Here is a 14,806-nt window from a genome sequence, read left to right on the forward strand (position 1 = left end):
TTTTGCTTTGTTTTGTTTTGTTTTTTTTGTTGCTTAATCTTTTCCTCAACAGGACAACATCCAGCTTTCTGAGAGCAACCATTTCACTTTTGTGTACGATGAGAGAGAGTGCTCTCTAGTCGTACTTAATGCTAGGCAGGAAGATTCAGGAGTCTACACCTGCACTGCTAAGAATCTAGCCGGGTCAACATCCTGCAAAGCAGAACTTACTGTCCTCACAGGTAAACAACAATACTTATGTTCAGCACTGACCTGTTTGCATTACATAGCTGTGATCAGCGATAAGATCTTTTTGACTGTAAATCACATTCATTTATACATAAATATGTATTTTTTGCAATACTGCAGCTGGTGTGTGGTCAGAGTCATATTGACTATTGCTGGTCATTATTTGTATATTCAAATGCTGCAGATTACTTAGTAGGATTCAATGGGACATTATTAAAAGTATGTACAGACAATTAGAAAGTACTAACATTGTAACTAAACACTAACGTGTTACTTTAAACTTCACCATGCACTCCACAGTACACAACATAAAACATGTATATTTACTGCCAGTGAAAACTGTACTGTGAGTCTTTTGGCTATTTTTTTTTGTATAGATAGACACACAAACTGTACGTTTTCATGTTCATCTGTTCACAGCCAAACATGAGGTGGAAGAGGAGATCGAGGATGAGGAGACTATACTGAGGAAGATGCGCAGGCTCACCGATTATTATGACTTACACAAGGAAATTGGCCGGTGAGTAAAACTGAAATAAAATTTGAAGTTTTCAATCAGTGTGAAATGATTTGTTTTGGGAGGCGTTTAGCTTATTCATATATTTCTTTTTTGTTTTTAAATCATGGAAAAATTCATCCTTTACATTCACAGTATTGTTTTTAATATATTATTATATAATATGATATTATTTTAATTATTATAAGAATAGCTTTGGAAAGGGACATCATTTTTCATTATATATGTACATATATATATGAGAAAAATGATTTATTTATTTAGTTAGTTAGTTATTTTGATAATACTTTTCCTTTGTTCACAGGGGGACCTCTTCTTATGTCAAACGAGTGACGTTAAAAGCAGGGAAGGTGGAATACGCTGCCAAGTTCATCTCTACAAGGGGCAAACGGAAAACCGCCGCCCTGAGAGAAATGAGCATACTGTCTGAGCTGGACCATGACCGGATCCTGTATTTCCACGATGCCTTTGAGAGGAAGAACTTTTTAGTCATCATTACTGAACTGTATCCTTATTCTGTTGCCGCAAAACCCACATGTACAGTTGTGTTATGTTCCAAAGTGACTTAAAAAGAGAAAGGATAAAGTGTTACACTCGTTGATCCTTTACTATGATCTGAAGATGCCATGAGGAGCTCATGGAAAGACTAACAAAGAAAACCACCATTTTAGAATCAGAGGTGAGTTTGTTTTCACACTTACATGCACATTGTAGCATGACTGTGTGCAGAAATAAACAGCGTGACTTGATCGGTCATCTATTTCTTCTGTAGATCCGGTCTACAATTAGACAGCTTCTGGAGGGAATCTGCTACCTTCATCAAAATGACATTGTTCATCTAGACATCAAGGTAAAATATCTGTCGTGCAACGGAGCTGGAAAAATGCCATTGTGTTTTGGAGTGCCAGTTTTTATTCAATCCTATTTTAATCTGTAGTGATTAAATTGTGCCTTTCGATTCATTTTATTTTGTTTGTCGTCACTAGGCATGAAGCCATTACGTAGTAATTGAACATTAATTTTTTTTAAACATCAGTGTATTGATTAATGGATGTCTCTGTGCTATAGCCTGAAAACATTCTGATGGCAGACAGAAGAAGTGATCAGATTCGGATCTGTGACTTTGGCAATGCCTTGAAGCTCACGCAGAACGAGGACCAGTACTGCAGATATGGCACTCCCGAATTCATCGCTCCTGAAATCGTCAATCAAACACCTGTCTCCAAGGCAACAGATATTTGGTATCTTACGTGGTTCCATTTTTTTTCCGCTGTAAAAAACACGTCTGTCATCCCGTCATCTTGCAAATCTTAACTTGCTTTTGTTTTTCCTCAGGCCAGTTGGAGTCATAACATACTTGTGGTAAGTCGATTTCTCTTTCCTTTTTTTAAAATTTTAAATAATGAACATAATTAACCTGGTATGCCCCCCCAAGGTGTTTAGAACACAGTCAAATTTAATCAACAATATACCTCCATTGCAGTCTTACTGGAGTTTCTCCATTTGCTGGGGAGAATGACAGAGGCACTTTGCTCAACATCAGAAACTATAACGTGGCCTTTGAGGAGAGTATGTTTGCAGACCTGTGCAGAGAAGCCAAAGGTTTTGTTATTAAACTCCTTGTGGCAGATAGACTGTAAGTGGAAATGTTTCTGTTCTATTGTACTAAAATATTCAGTTAGGCACTCGAGTTTTTACTCTGCACTTAAAATCCTTGCCTCATAATTTTTGTTTCCCAGGAGGCCCAATGTCACAGAATGTTTGCGTCATCCCTGGTTCAAGGTACAATGAATTTTAAAGTGTTTTCAATTTCAATGGAGTGTCAAAACAATGAGTAATGTTATTACGATTTTATTATGGCCCAATTTAAATATAGTCCTGAATTCATGGAGTGCTTATAACTATACAAATAAACACACATTGGCTTTTCCACACAGACTTTGACTAAAGGAAAGAGTATCAGCACATCAATGCACAAACAGGTTCTGGCCAGGAGGAAATGGCAGGTATGTACGTAACTTGGCGCTAAATCACCGCTGTTATAAAAAGCAACAGATATTAAATGTCGCTGCCCTCTCGTTTTACTTACGTTGTTTTTCCATCTCTCAAAGCGTTCACTCATCAGCTATAAATCAAAAATGGTGATGAGGTCCATCCCTGAGCTGCTGGATGACTCATCCAGCCATGTATCCCTTGCTGTGCCCAGAAACCTCAAAGAGGGGTCGCCGCCGCCATCATCTTCCTCTGACTCAGACGAGGACATTGATGAGTTACCCTTCATCCCTATGCCTCTTACTATGGTATTCTCGGGCTCTCGGATGTCCCTCACGGAAATACATGACGATGACGATGTTGTTGTAGAGCCCAAACTCAATTATCAGACAGGTGTCCGGCACAGGGAGGACACTACAATAACTGACCCGTCAAGCAGAATTATTGATGAAGAGCCCACAGAACAGGATCAGGATAAACAGATACCTTTAAAGAAGGGCTCAAGCATGGATGCGGAACAGCCAACTGCTAAGTCCAAAAGGGCACTGATGCGCAGGGGAAGCTCTGCAGACAGTGCTCTGCTACTCCACATTACACCTGAAGAGGGAGCTGTTGAGGAGGCTCCAGAGGATGACCAAAAGAATCTTAAGAAGGCTTTGTCTATGGAGTTGCCTTGTAAGAACACTAGTCCAAACCTGAGCAAACTGAGTAAGGAAGACTATGCTCTAAAACTGGAGCTCATGAGACAGAGACTACTCAGGGGAGGGTCTGTGGACAAGAAGATGAGTGGTCTTCGTGGTCCATTACTGGAAACGCTTGGTGTTGATAACGAGAGACGCACTTCATCTCTGGACCGCAACTTGCGCAGGGCAAGAATGGGTGCTTCTGGGGCAGTTTCCACTGAGAGCCCGGGTGAAGGCTCCCCAAAGAACAAGGCATCCCGTAAAAGTGTCTCCTTCAGTCAGGGCGACCCTGAACCTATGCCTTTGCACCGGCGATCTGGAGCCCCGCTTGAAATTCCATCCACCAAGAATGGGGATCTGAAATCGCAGGAGGCAACAGCCGCGCTGACTGTCACAGAGAAGACCAAGTTGGAATCCCAGCCTGCCTCTCCAAGGGAAATATCCTCCAAACGAACAGCTTCAGACCTAGAGCTGAAGCATCCTCAGAGGGAAGGACAGAGAACTTCTGTGCAATTGAATATGGACCAGGGTGAGCATTACCCTCCAAAGACCCATACGATTCCATCAGAGGACAATGAGAAAAGCAAGAGGACTGAAGATCCTGGATCTGCCGCAAAGTCCCTGGATGATAGCACTGAACAAATAATCATTTCTAAGACCTCGCAGCTAAACAGCAAGGATGTTTCCCCAGTTACCCCAAAACCAACCTCGATCTTAAAAATCTCACAGCCAGAAGCTCCTTTATCAACCGAACACCCTGCTGTTTTTGCAAAAGTGGCATCACCTGCCTCACCCACGAAACCTACAAACCTGACTCCGGCTCACCAGCCAGTCCTTAGGACAGATATTAAGGACATTGATTCAGAAGCAGTTTTTGAGGCAAGGTTCAAGAAGCGAGAATCCTCTTTGACCCGTGGCCTGAAGCGCCTGACAAGAGCCAGATCTGAAGAAAAATCAGTAATTTTACCCCAAAATTCAGGTGAACAAGTTTATCGACCTGGACCCACTGGTGCACCTCTGGAGTTTGTGTCTAGGGGACTACAGGAAAAGTCCAAGTCTGTCCAAGACCTCAGAGATGTGGAAAAGGACCCTGGCCTTGGCCTGATTGGCAGGCTCTCAATGCGTGCAAAAAAACCCCAGTTTATAGACAAGAAGGACGAAAAGCAGAAGGAAGAGACCATCGATAGTTCTGCTGGCAAAAAAAGAGTCTCCTGGGCTCTAGGTCGCAGCAAGTCTTTAGACAAAAAAGTTGAGATGAATAGCATTGATCGTGAAAAGGAAACAGAGGGGGTTAAGGAAAGCAAGAAGGTCTCTGATTCACCAGTCTTAGCAATGAAACTGAAGTTTGAGTCTAAGGTTGCAGGCATATCTGAGAGAATACGCAGTCGATCAGACGAGAGAAAAGAGAGTAAGGAACCGAAGTCCACTGTGAAAACAGACATATCAAATGATGAGGAAAAAACAGAGACTAAGAAGGTCAGTGAATCCCCTGTTCTGGCAATGCGTAAAAGGTTTGAATCAAAAGTATCCAGTTTTGCCTTGCGGGGCCGGAGCCAGTCAGCGGACAGAGAGGGAGAAAAAGAAGCCAAATCAGAAAGCAAGAAAGCTCCGTTGACGGCTCGCCTTCGTCATTCTCTTTCTGAGGGGAGCAGCCTGAAAAAAATGGACATTCCCGAGAACCAATTAGCATCGCAGTTTTGTGCTGCAGAGTCCAAGGACTCACTGGATTCTACATCCAGCAGTCAGTCTCTAAAGCCTCGAAGTAAGAAACTTTTAATTGCTTGATCCATTTACAGTGCTATTTTGTTTTTGTTTTGTTTTGTTTTTTCTCGAGGTTCTTGAGGATATTATAGTTAATTAAAACTTCTAGTGCTATTTTAATTGTTATTTACAATGTACAGCGCGATCACATCATGCTGTTTCCTTTTGCACGACAGTGCTACATGTTTACTTCGGTATAGGTCAACAGACCTTTATAAAATTAACAAATGTAATCTTTGGCAGCTCCAGAGAGCGAACGCAGGTCACGGTGGGACAGATGGGGGTTGTCCAGAAATAAGAAGGACAAATCATCATCCCAGTCTAGTGTTTCCTCAATAAGTATCAGAGAGGATGGCAGCCAAGCTGGAAACCAGTATATCCGATCTGCTTCTGGTATGTCTCTGATTATGCTTATACTTTGATGATTAATCCTTCACAGATATCTGATAGCTGATGTCCCCATCAAATTAAAATACACTGAACTGGATGAAGGGTGGCACAGTGGTGCAGTGGGTAGCGCTGTCACCTCACAGTAAGAAGGTCTTGGGTTTGATCCCTGGCCGGGCGGTCAGGGTCCTTTCTGTGTGGAGTTTGCATGCTCTCCCCATGTCTGCGTGGGTTTTGTCTGGGAGCTCTGGTTTCCTCCCACAGTGCAGGTTAGGTGAATTGGAGACACTAAATTGCCCCCTAGGTATGACTGTGCGTGTGAGTGTGTTTTTCTGCCCTGCGATGGACTGGCAACCTGTCCAGGGTGTTTCCCCGCCTTTCGCCCTAAGAGCACTGGGATAGGCCCCAGCACCCCCTGCGACCCTAATTGGGATAAGCGGCTGTGAGAATGAGTGAGAGTGAACTGGATGAACAAAGACCATCTTTACACATCCAGACTTGATTCAGCTAACTAAGAAGGTGCTTGGATGAATTCACAAGTGATTTCTCTTTTTTCTACATGGCTGTTAAAAGGTTGTGATGCACTGATATACAGATGTACCCACAAGACTGTTGCTGGCCTGGCCCTATCAAACCAATGAGCAATATACAAGGTTTATTATATATTTAAAGAGTAATATATAAAGTTTAATAATATTCCAAAAAAATAATCTTAAAGAGGTTAATGGGCTGTTTTATGAAAAAGAAATGCAAATTACAATAATAACAATAGTTTTAAATGAAATAGAAACCAAGAATGAAGGTAAACAATAAAGACACTAAAATTACAAGTTAACTCATTCATGATGGGGAATACTCCAATGAATTTGCCTTTTAATTTGTTTTATTTCATTTAGGATTGGTTAGATTACTGATTGATGTGACCTGCATACCAGTGTTGTTGCACATTTATTTGCATAGTACGGCTTGCTTATGTTTAAGGAAAACTCAGGACTTTTGTAGGCGGAAAAAAAACTCACCTCGCATTGATTCCTGTGTTTGCTCAGATTTCCCTCCAGTTTTCCATATCAAGCTAAAGGACCACATTCTACTGGAAGGTGATCCAGTCACTCTTAGTTGCCTCCCAGCTGGAAGTCCTAACCCAAAGGTTGTGTGGATGAAAGGTGGGTCATGTACGGGTTATGAATATTGTATTAAACTTTGTTTATAGCATTCAATGACTGTCATGTGTTACAATGAAATTAACACTTAAATCAATGTCAGTGAGTGATGAGTAATATCAAGGATACCTTGCTCATCCTACACTGACAAAACCTGGATGTTAAGGTTTCTACATTGTGTGTTTATCTTTATTTTAAGACAAAAAACCCTTGGAGGTTGATGACAGGATGAACCTGATGGCCAGTCCAGATGGAAGGCAGCTGCTTATGATAATGAACACAACGAAGAAAGATGCCGGACTGTATGAATGTGTGGCTACCAATCCTCTGGCCTCGGCAACTAGCTCCTGCACCATCTCATTGGCCTGTGAGTTAATACACGTCACTGAGATGAACTGGATCGAAAAGAACAAGGGATGCTAATGTGGGTCTTTTACTGCACTGAACAGTATAACGATGCTTCAGATCATTGTTAGGCACATGTTTTATATGCTTGACAGGCATGAGGAACATATGTTAACTCAAGAAGTATGTGCGACCTACAAATGCCGCTAATGTTCTTGATAATCTCACACGTTATAGAATCGCTGACCTTATGGTAATAATGTTAATAATGCCTTGCAGCAGCACACCTGGAGAAACACAGGGAGGTTTCAGTGAGGGATGGTTAATTATATTTCAAGTAAATATGGTGGGATGTAAGCTGAAGGAACATCATTAAGGACTGAAGGACTGTTGGTGGTGTTATCATCAAATATCTAAAGCGTATATATTTTACATTAAGGCAGACTACTTAAGATGGTGTTTCAATCACAACTTAGCTGTTCTGAAACTTTGTCTTTTTAGGCATTCCAAAACGTCCAGGAACACCAGAGATCCCACAGACGTACAATAACACAGCTCTGGTCACTTGGAAACCAGCAGACACTAAAGCCCCCTGCACCTACACTCTGGAGAGGAAAACAGAAGGTCGGTAATTTCAGTAAAGCATCCGTATGAAGCTTCTTACCATTTTAACAGGTTCTCTTTTACAGCTTCATTATTTTACATTATAACAGCCTTTTAAGTAATACTGAAAAAAAAATCTGTTGTTAGCCTACACATTCTTTCTCAAGATGCACAGCACAGAAATATCAAGTGCCTTTTGTGATACTTTGCCTCTTAGATTAAAAATAATACAATCTGTTTTGTTCGTTATAGGCTTTTAATTGCAAGCCCTTTGTTTGTTTGGATTCATGTTTGTTTGCTCTCTGCAGGTGATGCGAACTGGCTAATTGTAGCTACAGGTGTGACTGACTGTTACTACAATGCCACAAACCTTCCTTCAGGGTCTGTTCTACGGTTCAGGGTGGCATGTGTCAACAAGGCAGGTCAAGGACCGTACAGCAGCTTATCAGGGAGAGTCGGCATCAATACTCCAGGTAGAAAGACAAGCCTGTTTTTAACTGAGCCCCCCCACCCCCCTAGTACTTTTCTCTTTCAGCAGCAAACTGTTTAGTTCGCAAGCTGGTCTCCAATCAAGGCTAGCATATCTTAAATAGCAAAAAAATATATGCAAAATTCTCTTTGTCAAGGTTGTCACAAGTGACACACCTTAAGTAATAAGTAGTATCCCCTCATATCTCTATTTAGAAAGATCTGTCTTGACTCAACAAACACTTTACTTGGCTTTCAATCTGTTTGGCAGTGACAGTGTTACCTAAACCTGGGGTTGTGAGGACCCTGCCCTTGGCCTCTTCTTCTCCAGTAGCCTCCACCATGCCTGTCTCCATTGTTTCCCCTTCCTCCCAATCACCTGGTCAGGCACTACCTTCCCCTCCAGCCCCACTCTCTAAGACAACGGCCACACCAAACTCAGCAACTGCTGTTTCTCCACCTACTTCACCTACCTCAACCACCCAGACTCCGTTGCCCCTCTCCCCAACTCAAACAGCATCACCTCCAGGAGACACCAAGGCACCAGCGGATGAAGGCCCGGGCACGCTTCCAAAAGTCAAGTCCGTTCCTCCGCTTGTACTACCTAAACCAAAGAGCCCTATCAACGTGGTTCCTCCAATAACCCAGACGCAACCAGTATCCCCAGTACCAGTCCTGGTATCTTCTCCAACCAGCAAACCCCAGATGTTCTCCACTCCAACTTACACTCCTGCCACTACAGCTCGTGTGGCACCCACACCTATCTCTCCGTCAGTGGTTATGGTGAGTAGCATGAGTCCCATTGGGGAAGCAGCAAGTTCACCCACGCCAGAGACTCCAACAGGACGCGTTGCCCCATCAGCTAAATCCACAGAGACAGCATTGAGGCAAGGGGTACCGCAGAAGCCGTACACCTTCTTGGATGAGAAAGCCAGGTGAGGGGCTATGTGTTGGAAATTAGGTAGTCCATATAAATATATAGTTATATATTGATTGTTGTGAAACCAGTTTTATACTCAATTTGACTGGAACCTTTTGTAGCCATACAAAACCTCTTTTTTTTTCTTTATGGTCATTCATGGTTAAATGAAAACCACATCGCTTACTAGTGAAAATGCTCAGTAACGTTGGTTTGGTTTTATGCAGAGGTCGATTTGGTGTGGTAAGAGACTGTCGTGAGAATGCCACAGGTAAGATGTTCATGGCGAAGATTGTACCTTACGAGCAGGAGACCAAGCAGGTGGTGGTACAGGAGTATGAGATTCTGAAATCTCTCCGTAATGAGCGTATCATGGCATTGCATGAGGCCTACGTCACCCCCCGCTACCTGGTACTCATAACAGAGTGCTGCACAGGCAAAGAGATCCTCTACAGCCTCATTGATAGGTATGTGTGTGTGTGTGTGTGTGTGTATGTGTGAATGGAGGGCCTAAAGTGTTAAAAAATACATTAACAAATAAATAAATGTTTGAATGAATAAATGAACAAAGAAACAAAAAAATGAAAGCTTAAACAAAAACAATTAATAAAGAAATTAATTAAAGAAAATAAATTCATTCTTTCTTTTCAACATTTTTTTATTCCTTTTGAGACTCTGAGTCCTTCCAGTGTGTCTTACTGATGACATGTATGGATTGTGCTGTATATATTCTCTGCAAAGTATTCAAAATACTTACACTGAGAAAATAATCCTAATGATTAAAGACACTTTGATGAATAAGCGTAAAGTGGCTTATGATTGTTCTGTTTACTCTCTGTAGGTTCCGTTACTCTGAGGATGATGTTGTGGGTTATATAGTCCAGATCCTACAGGGTTTAGAGTACATCCACAACCAGCAGATCCTTCATCTGGACATCAAGCCTGACAACATCATGGTTACCCACCTCAATGTTGTTAAAATCATCGACTTTGGTAGTGCTCAGAGCTTCAACCCACTTTATCTTAGACACTACAGTAAGGACCTGGGGACTCTAGAATATATGGGTAAGGATCCACCTTTAAAAAACTGCAGAGAACTGAATGCAGTCAGTGTATTTAGTTTTGTTAGCAACATATTAGATACTGTTCACTTTTGAAGTCATCGGTTTAAATACACAAAAAAATGTATCAGTCTCTTTAGATGTTTAATCTATTTTTGTAAACTGGAAGCCATAGTTGTTTGACTAAATGATTCAAAACATAAAAACCCACATTGTTCATCATACCATTCCCCTTGCCTCTTCAATTCTTTGTACAAAACGCAGTTATACAAAGTCAAAGTCTAGAATTTAAATCTACTATTGCTTGTTGATGTATTGCTGGCGTACTCAGAAGGGTTATTGTTGCAGAGATAAGATAAACATGATTTACCACTTGCGGATGGATTTTTTTACAATGCATTTGCAGCTGCTGCACATTAAAAATGCAACCTTTCAAAGTAAAATACAATAAAAGGTCATTTTTATAATACATATTATTACATAACATTAGCGACAGGCCTCTTTCCCTCCCTCCCTGTTTCCCTCCGATCAGAGCGCAGTTGGATCCAATTGGCTAATCACCTCATTACGTGATTTTTGTTTGCACATGTCCTCAGTTTGTTTCCTCATTGTGTTTGTGTGTATATCTACCCCTGTGTTTTCCTGCGTTCCTTGGCGAAGTCTTACACTAGCCGCCTGTACTGAGCCATGTGTTGTTCCTTGTTTCATTGTTGCCTAATTTTCCTTGTTGCCTTGTCTCTTGTTGACCTGTTAGCCCTGTTCCCTCTGTTAGCCCTATTCTCTCTCTTAGCCTTCCACTGTATTGACCTTAGCTTGTTCTTAATGTTTGATCTTGCCTAGCCAGACCCTGCCTGTTTATTGACAACAATTTGCGTTATGATTAAAGGATTGCCTGAAGTTGCATCTAGTCTTTCTCAATTTCTAACGATTGGTTGAAAATAAAAAATATTTACAAATATTTGTAAATTTTCAGTCCACTTGTAATATTTACAACATTTGTATAAATTTGCGTGTTATAGTTTATATTATGCATTTCGGTGAGTTATAATACGGTGTGTTGCAACACAGTGTGTCTGACATTCCATCTTCCTTCATTACCAAAGCTCCAGAGCTGTTGAAAGGAGAAGTGGTTGGACCTCCAGCAGACATCTGGAGTTTGGGCGTTGTCACATACGTCATGTAAGTCCTACAGGCATCTCATTTCTGCATTTAGTTTTGATCTAACTAGGTGATCACTAGTCTGTGTTTGAGACTGGCTACAACACATCATGCAACTTACATGCATACATTTTTGCTATAGACCTTATAGCAATGATTCCATATACTGTTCAATAAGGATATGCTGTGTAGCGCACTGAACGGCAGTGAGACGTAGATGTTGTTAGCACCATTAGTCACATACATAAATCTCTCAGCAACACTGAGGTTGTCCAATAAACATATGCCTCATATTTTTTAGTGATGTTACCACATTACTGTTTGCTTTCCTGTTTCACATTTGTCGGTCTCATCATACTTGTCAGGAGCAATGGTTTCTGGGATATTAAATATGTAGATGTTTCCCAAATGGTAAAAACCGCATCCATGTAGAGCTCTGCAGTGAACGTCCAGACCTTTTATGGTTTGTTAACACTGCTGAAAATTAAGTTATGATATCCCATTAGTAAGACAAGAGGTCGTGTTGACACAGTCTTAGAAATAATTAAATTTTAGTTTAATTTTGCACTATATTGCTTCACTGCTGTCTAGTCATGTTTTAACTATGCAGATAGAATTTAAGAGGTGGATTAAATTGAACAATTGTACCTCAGCATAATTTGAATTTTGTAGATGCTACCGTTCACTGATCTTGTAACCGTAGCACAGAAGATATCCCTGACAGAAAACATTTATTGTTGATTGTTTATATGATGAGGGGGGGGAAAAAACTTGCCTTACACCACTCCCTTCTCAGGCTTAGCGGCAGACTTCCGTTCCTAGACAAAGACCCTCATCAGACTGAGACCAAAATTAAAGTGGCCAAGTTTGATTCAGCCAAGCTGTACCCCAATGTGTCTCAAAGTGCCTCGACTTTCCTCAAGAAGATACTCAACAGCTATCCCTGGTGAGTGGTTTAAAGAGGACCTTGGCCGTTGTTCATTAGTTTGGCTGTGTTTCTTTCTAGTCAGGCCTTAAGACAAACTGTTTTTTTTTTTCCAAATGGTTTCCTAATATGTTTTCTATGCAAGTTTTTCCATTAACAATTCAGTTGAGTGCCAGCAAGTTACTTAAAATCAAAACTTCTTTCATTTTTAATTCCATTCCTGTTTCAAATGATGAAATCTCAGCTGAATCTAAACATTTTCCTGTTTCATGTATAAATAATATTTTTCATCATGGCCAGAAATAACCTCCACTGGGATTCAACTTTGTTCTTAGTAGTTCTTTCAATCCAGCACCTAGACCTCCGACAGTGTTTTGGATGCACACATATTCTCCCCCCACAAACATTTCTGGATGGGGCCGGTAAAGCTCTAGGGTAGACTTGGACTTTTGGCCATTTTTAAATAGAGGTTAAAGACACTCCTGAGGATGGAATTTATAGTGATAATGAGATGGGTGAGTTGGCCTGTGCCTGTAGTGAAGACCACCAGGTCTGGGTCTGACCCTGTTTCTCTCTGGGCTCCAGGTCAAGGCCAACCACAAAGGACTGCTTCAACCACGCCTGGCTGCAGGACTCGTACCTGATGAAGCTGCGTCGGCAGACTCTCACCTTCACCACCACCCGACTCAAAGAGTTCCTGGGTGAGCACCAGCGACGGCGGGCGGAGTCAGCCACCAAGCACAAGGTCCTTCTGCGGGCGTATCAGGGCGGCCAGCAGTCCGCATCTTCTCCCAACACTCCTGACTCATCCAGCGCGTCCATGACTCCGTGACCTGAGTTATCACTGGCTCAGACTGTGGTGGAAGACCCAGGGCCCCGGCCGGTCCGTTTGGAGTTCTTACCACCTTAAGGGAAAAGCTGGATGATGAAGCACTAGAGGAGAGATGTGTCAAAATAATAGTACGACGGCGGGATGAAACGGAGCTGATGCACGAAAGGGACACAGACACAAATAGGCACAAAACCGAATTGCACAACATGGACCAGTCAAAAAAGTGTTCATAAGATGCATGTGAAATTTTAACTTTTTTTTTTTTTTTAACTTAAACTTAGCAAGCTCTTTAAAGCTGATCCATTAAATATTATTTATTTTCTGCTATTCTGTTGTATATTTATGATTGTGTTGGCTTTCTAAAAATGACAATACAACACATGGATATCAACATCGGCATGGAACCACTTATTTATTAAAGCTGGCAGAGATTTCAAACTATTATTCATCGTGAATATTCATTGTTATTGACTGTTGAATCTTTTTGCTGCTGCGTTTGTGTTCACCTTTAACTTCATGCTTGGATAAAGTATATGTGAAGAGGTAATGGTGTCTGACACAGTGGTTTCCTTGACCTGTGTATGAAAGGGAGGAGAGAGTTACATATAATGAAACCTTTGAGTCGGATTCTGTATGGTTTATGTATACTTTTTTTTTGAGGTTACAGATATGATTTTACGAATGAAAGCGTAATATTTTTTTCTTGGAGTACATTACCTTCTGTAGCTGTACTGGTATCAGACGATGTTTACCATTGTTTTCTTTGTGGACTCAAACGTCGTGATTTTTGTATAAATCGATTTCGTCAGTGACTGAGGTTTGTATGACACTAAACAGTGTAGGAATTGTAAAAATTTGTATTTAATATGGGAAACAGTAAATAAGTGTTACTTGTACTTATGGTTAGTTTTTATGTGGTCAAGGGCTAGGTTTACTTAGTGTTTACGAAGCATTTTAGCAGAGCAAAGGTTGTACAGTTTGTTGAACAATTATTTTGTTTGTTTGTTTGTTTTTTTGCCTTTCATTTAAATACATACTGTTGTGTATTCACTATTATATTTGGCGTAAAGTTCTAACAGGAAGGTGAAGGTAAAGTAATAAAATCGTAATTTTTTTTTCCTGTACTAATTGATTTTGTTTCATTTGTTAGCAAAAAATGATTTATTTATCAATATTTGTCAATATTTGTGCTGTAGAGATCATAAAATATCTCATAATTCTGTAACACTAGACAGATGTATATGGATTGGATGGAAAAGCAAGGAAGCATTGAGAACAAGGGAAAGGAGAGGTTGTCTAATTTGGATTCTCACTTCAGAGAGATGAAAAGACTAGGTTGTGAAAGACAGAGAGTAATAGAAGGAAGAAGTAGGTCATAGTCTTGAAGAATGTAGATTAACTTACTGAATCAGTCTGTTTTTATAATGCATATGGTATATCTAAAAGTCTTGGCCATATTGGTAGGATGCAGAATACTCCTCATATTACAAAACAATGACATCATCACTTGAATGGTTTAGTTCTTCTATGGATTTATATATTTATTCAAACTATTGTTCAGTTTCATGAGCTTCAGTTATTTGTAAACCATACATGATTTGGTGTGTGTTCACATAGTATCAGGCTATAGAAAATGAGTTGTTGACAAAAATTGGTTGTGTTGTGAATAAAACAAAAACAAGCGGGTCATGGTGTACATGAGAATACAAGTGTCTTCACAAAACTCCTGATCATTTTCTTTTTCCTGTCTGAAATCAGAAATGTCTT

General features: G+C 40.7%; 1 protein-coding gene across 1 annotated transcript in view; it reads left to right on the forward strand.

Annotated features, from left to right (window-relative positions):
• Window positions 1-13,039, forward strand: part of spega (striated muscle enriched protein kinase a) — a 43,047-nt gene extending 30,008 nt beyond the window's left edge. The window contains exons 20-41 of the mRNA XM_030781728.1: window positions 53-221; window positions 649-748; window positions 1,050-1,250; window positions 1,367-1,424; window positions 1,518-1,595; window positions 1,814-1,986; window positions 2,081-2,107; window positions 2,229-2,381; window positions 2,485-2,527; window positions 2,683-2,751; window positions 2,857-5,182; window positions 5,425-5,574; window positions 6,615-6,731; window positions 6,928-7,095; window positions 7,575-7,697; window positions 7,985-8,149; window positions 8,416-9,079; window positions 9,291-9,530; window positions 9,905-10,128; window positions 11,228-11,303; window positions 12,079-12,228; window positions 12,793-13,039. Of these exons, the coding sequence (XP_030637588.1) occupies window positions 53-221; window positions 649-748; window positions 1,050-1,250; window positions 1,367-1,424; window positions 1,518-1,595; window positions 1,814-1,986; window positions 2,081-2,107; window positions 2,229-2,381; window positions 2,485-2,527; window positions 2,683-2,751; window positions 2,857-5,182; window positions 5,425-5,574; window positions 6,615-6,731; window positions 6,928-7,095; window positions 7,575-7,697; window positions 7,985-8,149; window positions 8,416-9,079; window positions 9,291-9,530; window positions 9,905-10,128; window positions 11,228-11,303; window positions 12,079-12,228; window positions 12,793-13,039 (5,721 nt within the window). The remainder of the gene's footprint in view (window positions 1-52; window positions 222-648; window positions 749-1,049; window positions 1,251-1,366; window positions 1,425-1,517; window positions 1,596-1,813; window positions 1,987-2,080; window positions 2,108-2,228; window positions 2,382-2,484; window positions 2,528-2,682; window positions 2,752-2,856; window positions 5,183-5,424; window positions 5,575-6,614; window positions 6,732-6,927; window positions 7,096-7,574; window positions 7,698-7,984; window positions 8,150-8,415; window positions 9,080-9,290; window positions 9,531-9,904; window positions 10,129-11,227; window positions 11,304-12,078; window positions 12,229-12,792) is intronic.
• Window positions 13,040-14,806: the final 1,767 nt, after the last annotated feature.

The sequence above is a fragment of the Chanos chanos genome, chromosome 8 (assembly GCF_902362185.1).
Source record: "Chanos chanos chromosome 8, fChaCha1.1, whole genome shotgun sequence".
Lineage (NCBI taxonomy): Eukaryota > Metazoa > Chordata > Actinopteri > Gonorynchiformes > Chanidae > Chanos > Chanos chanos.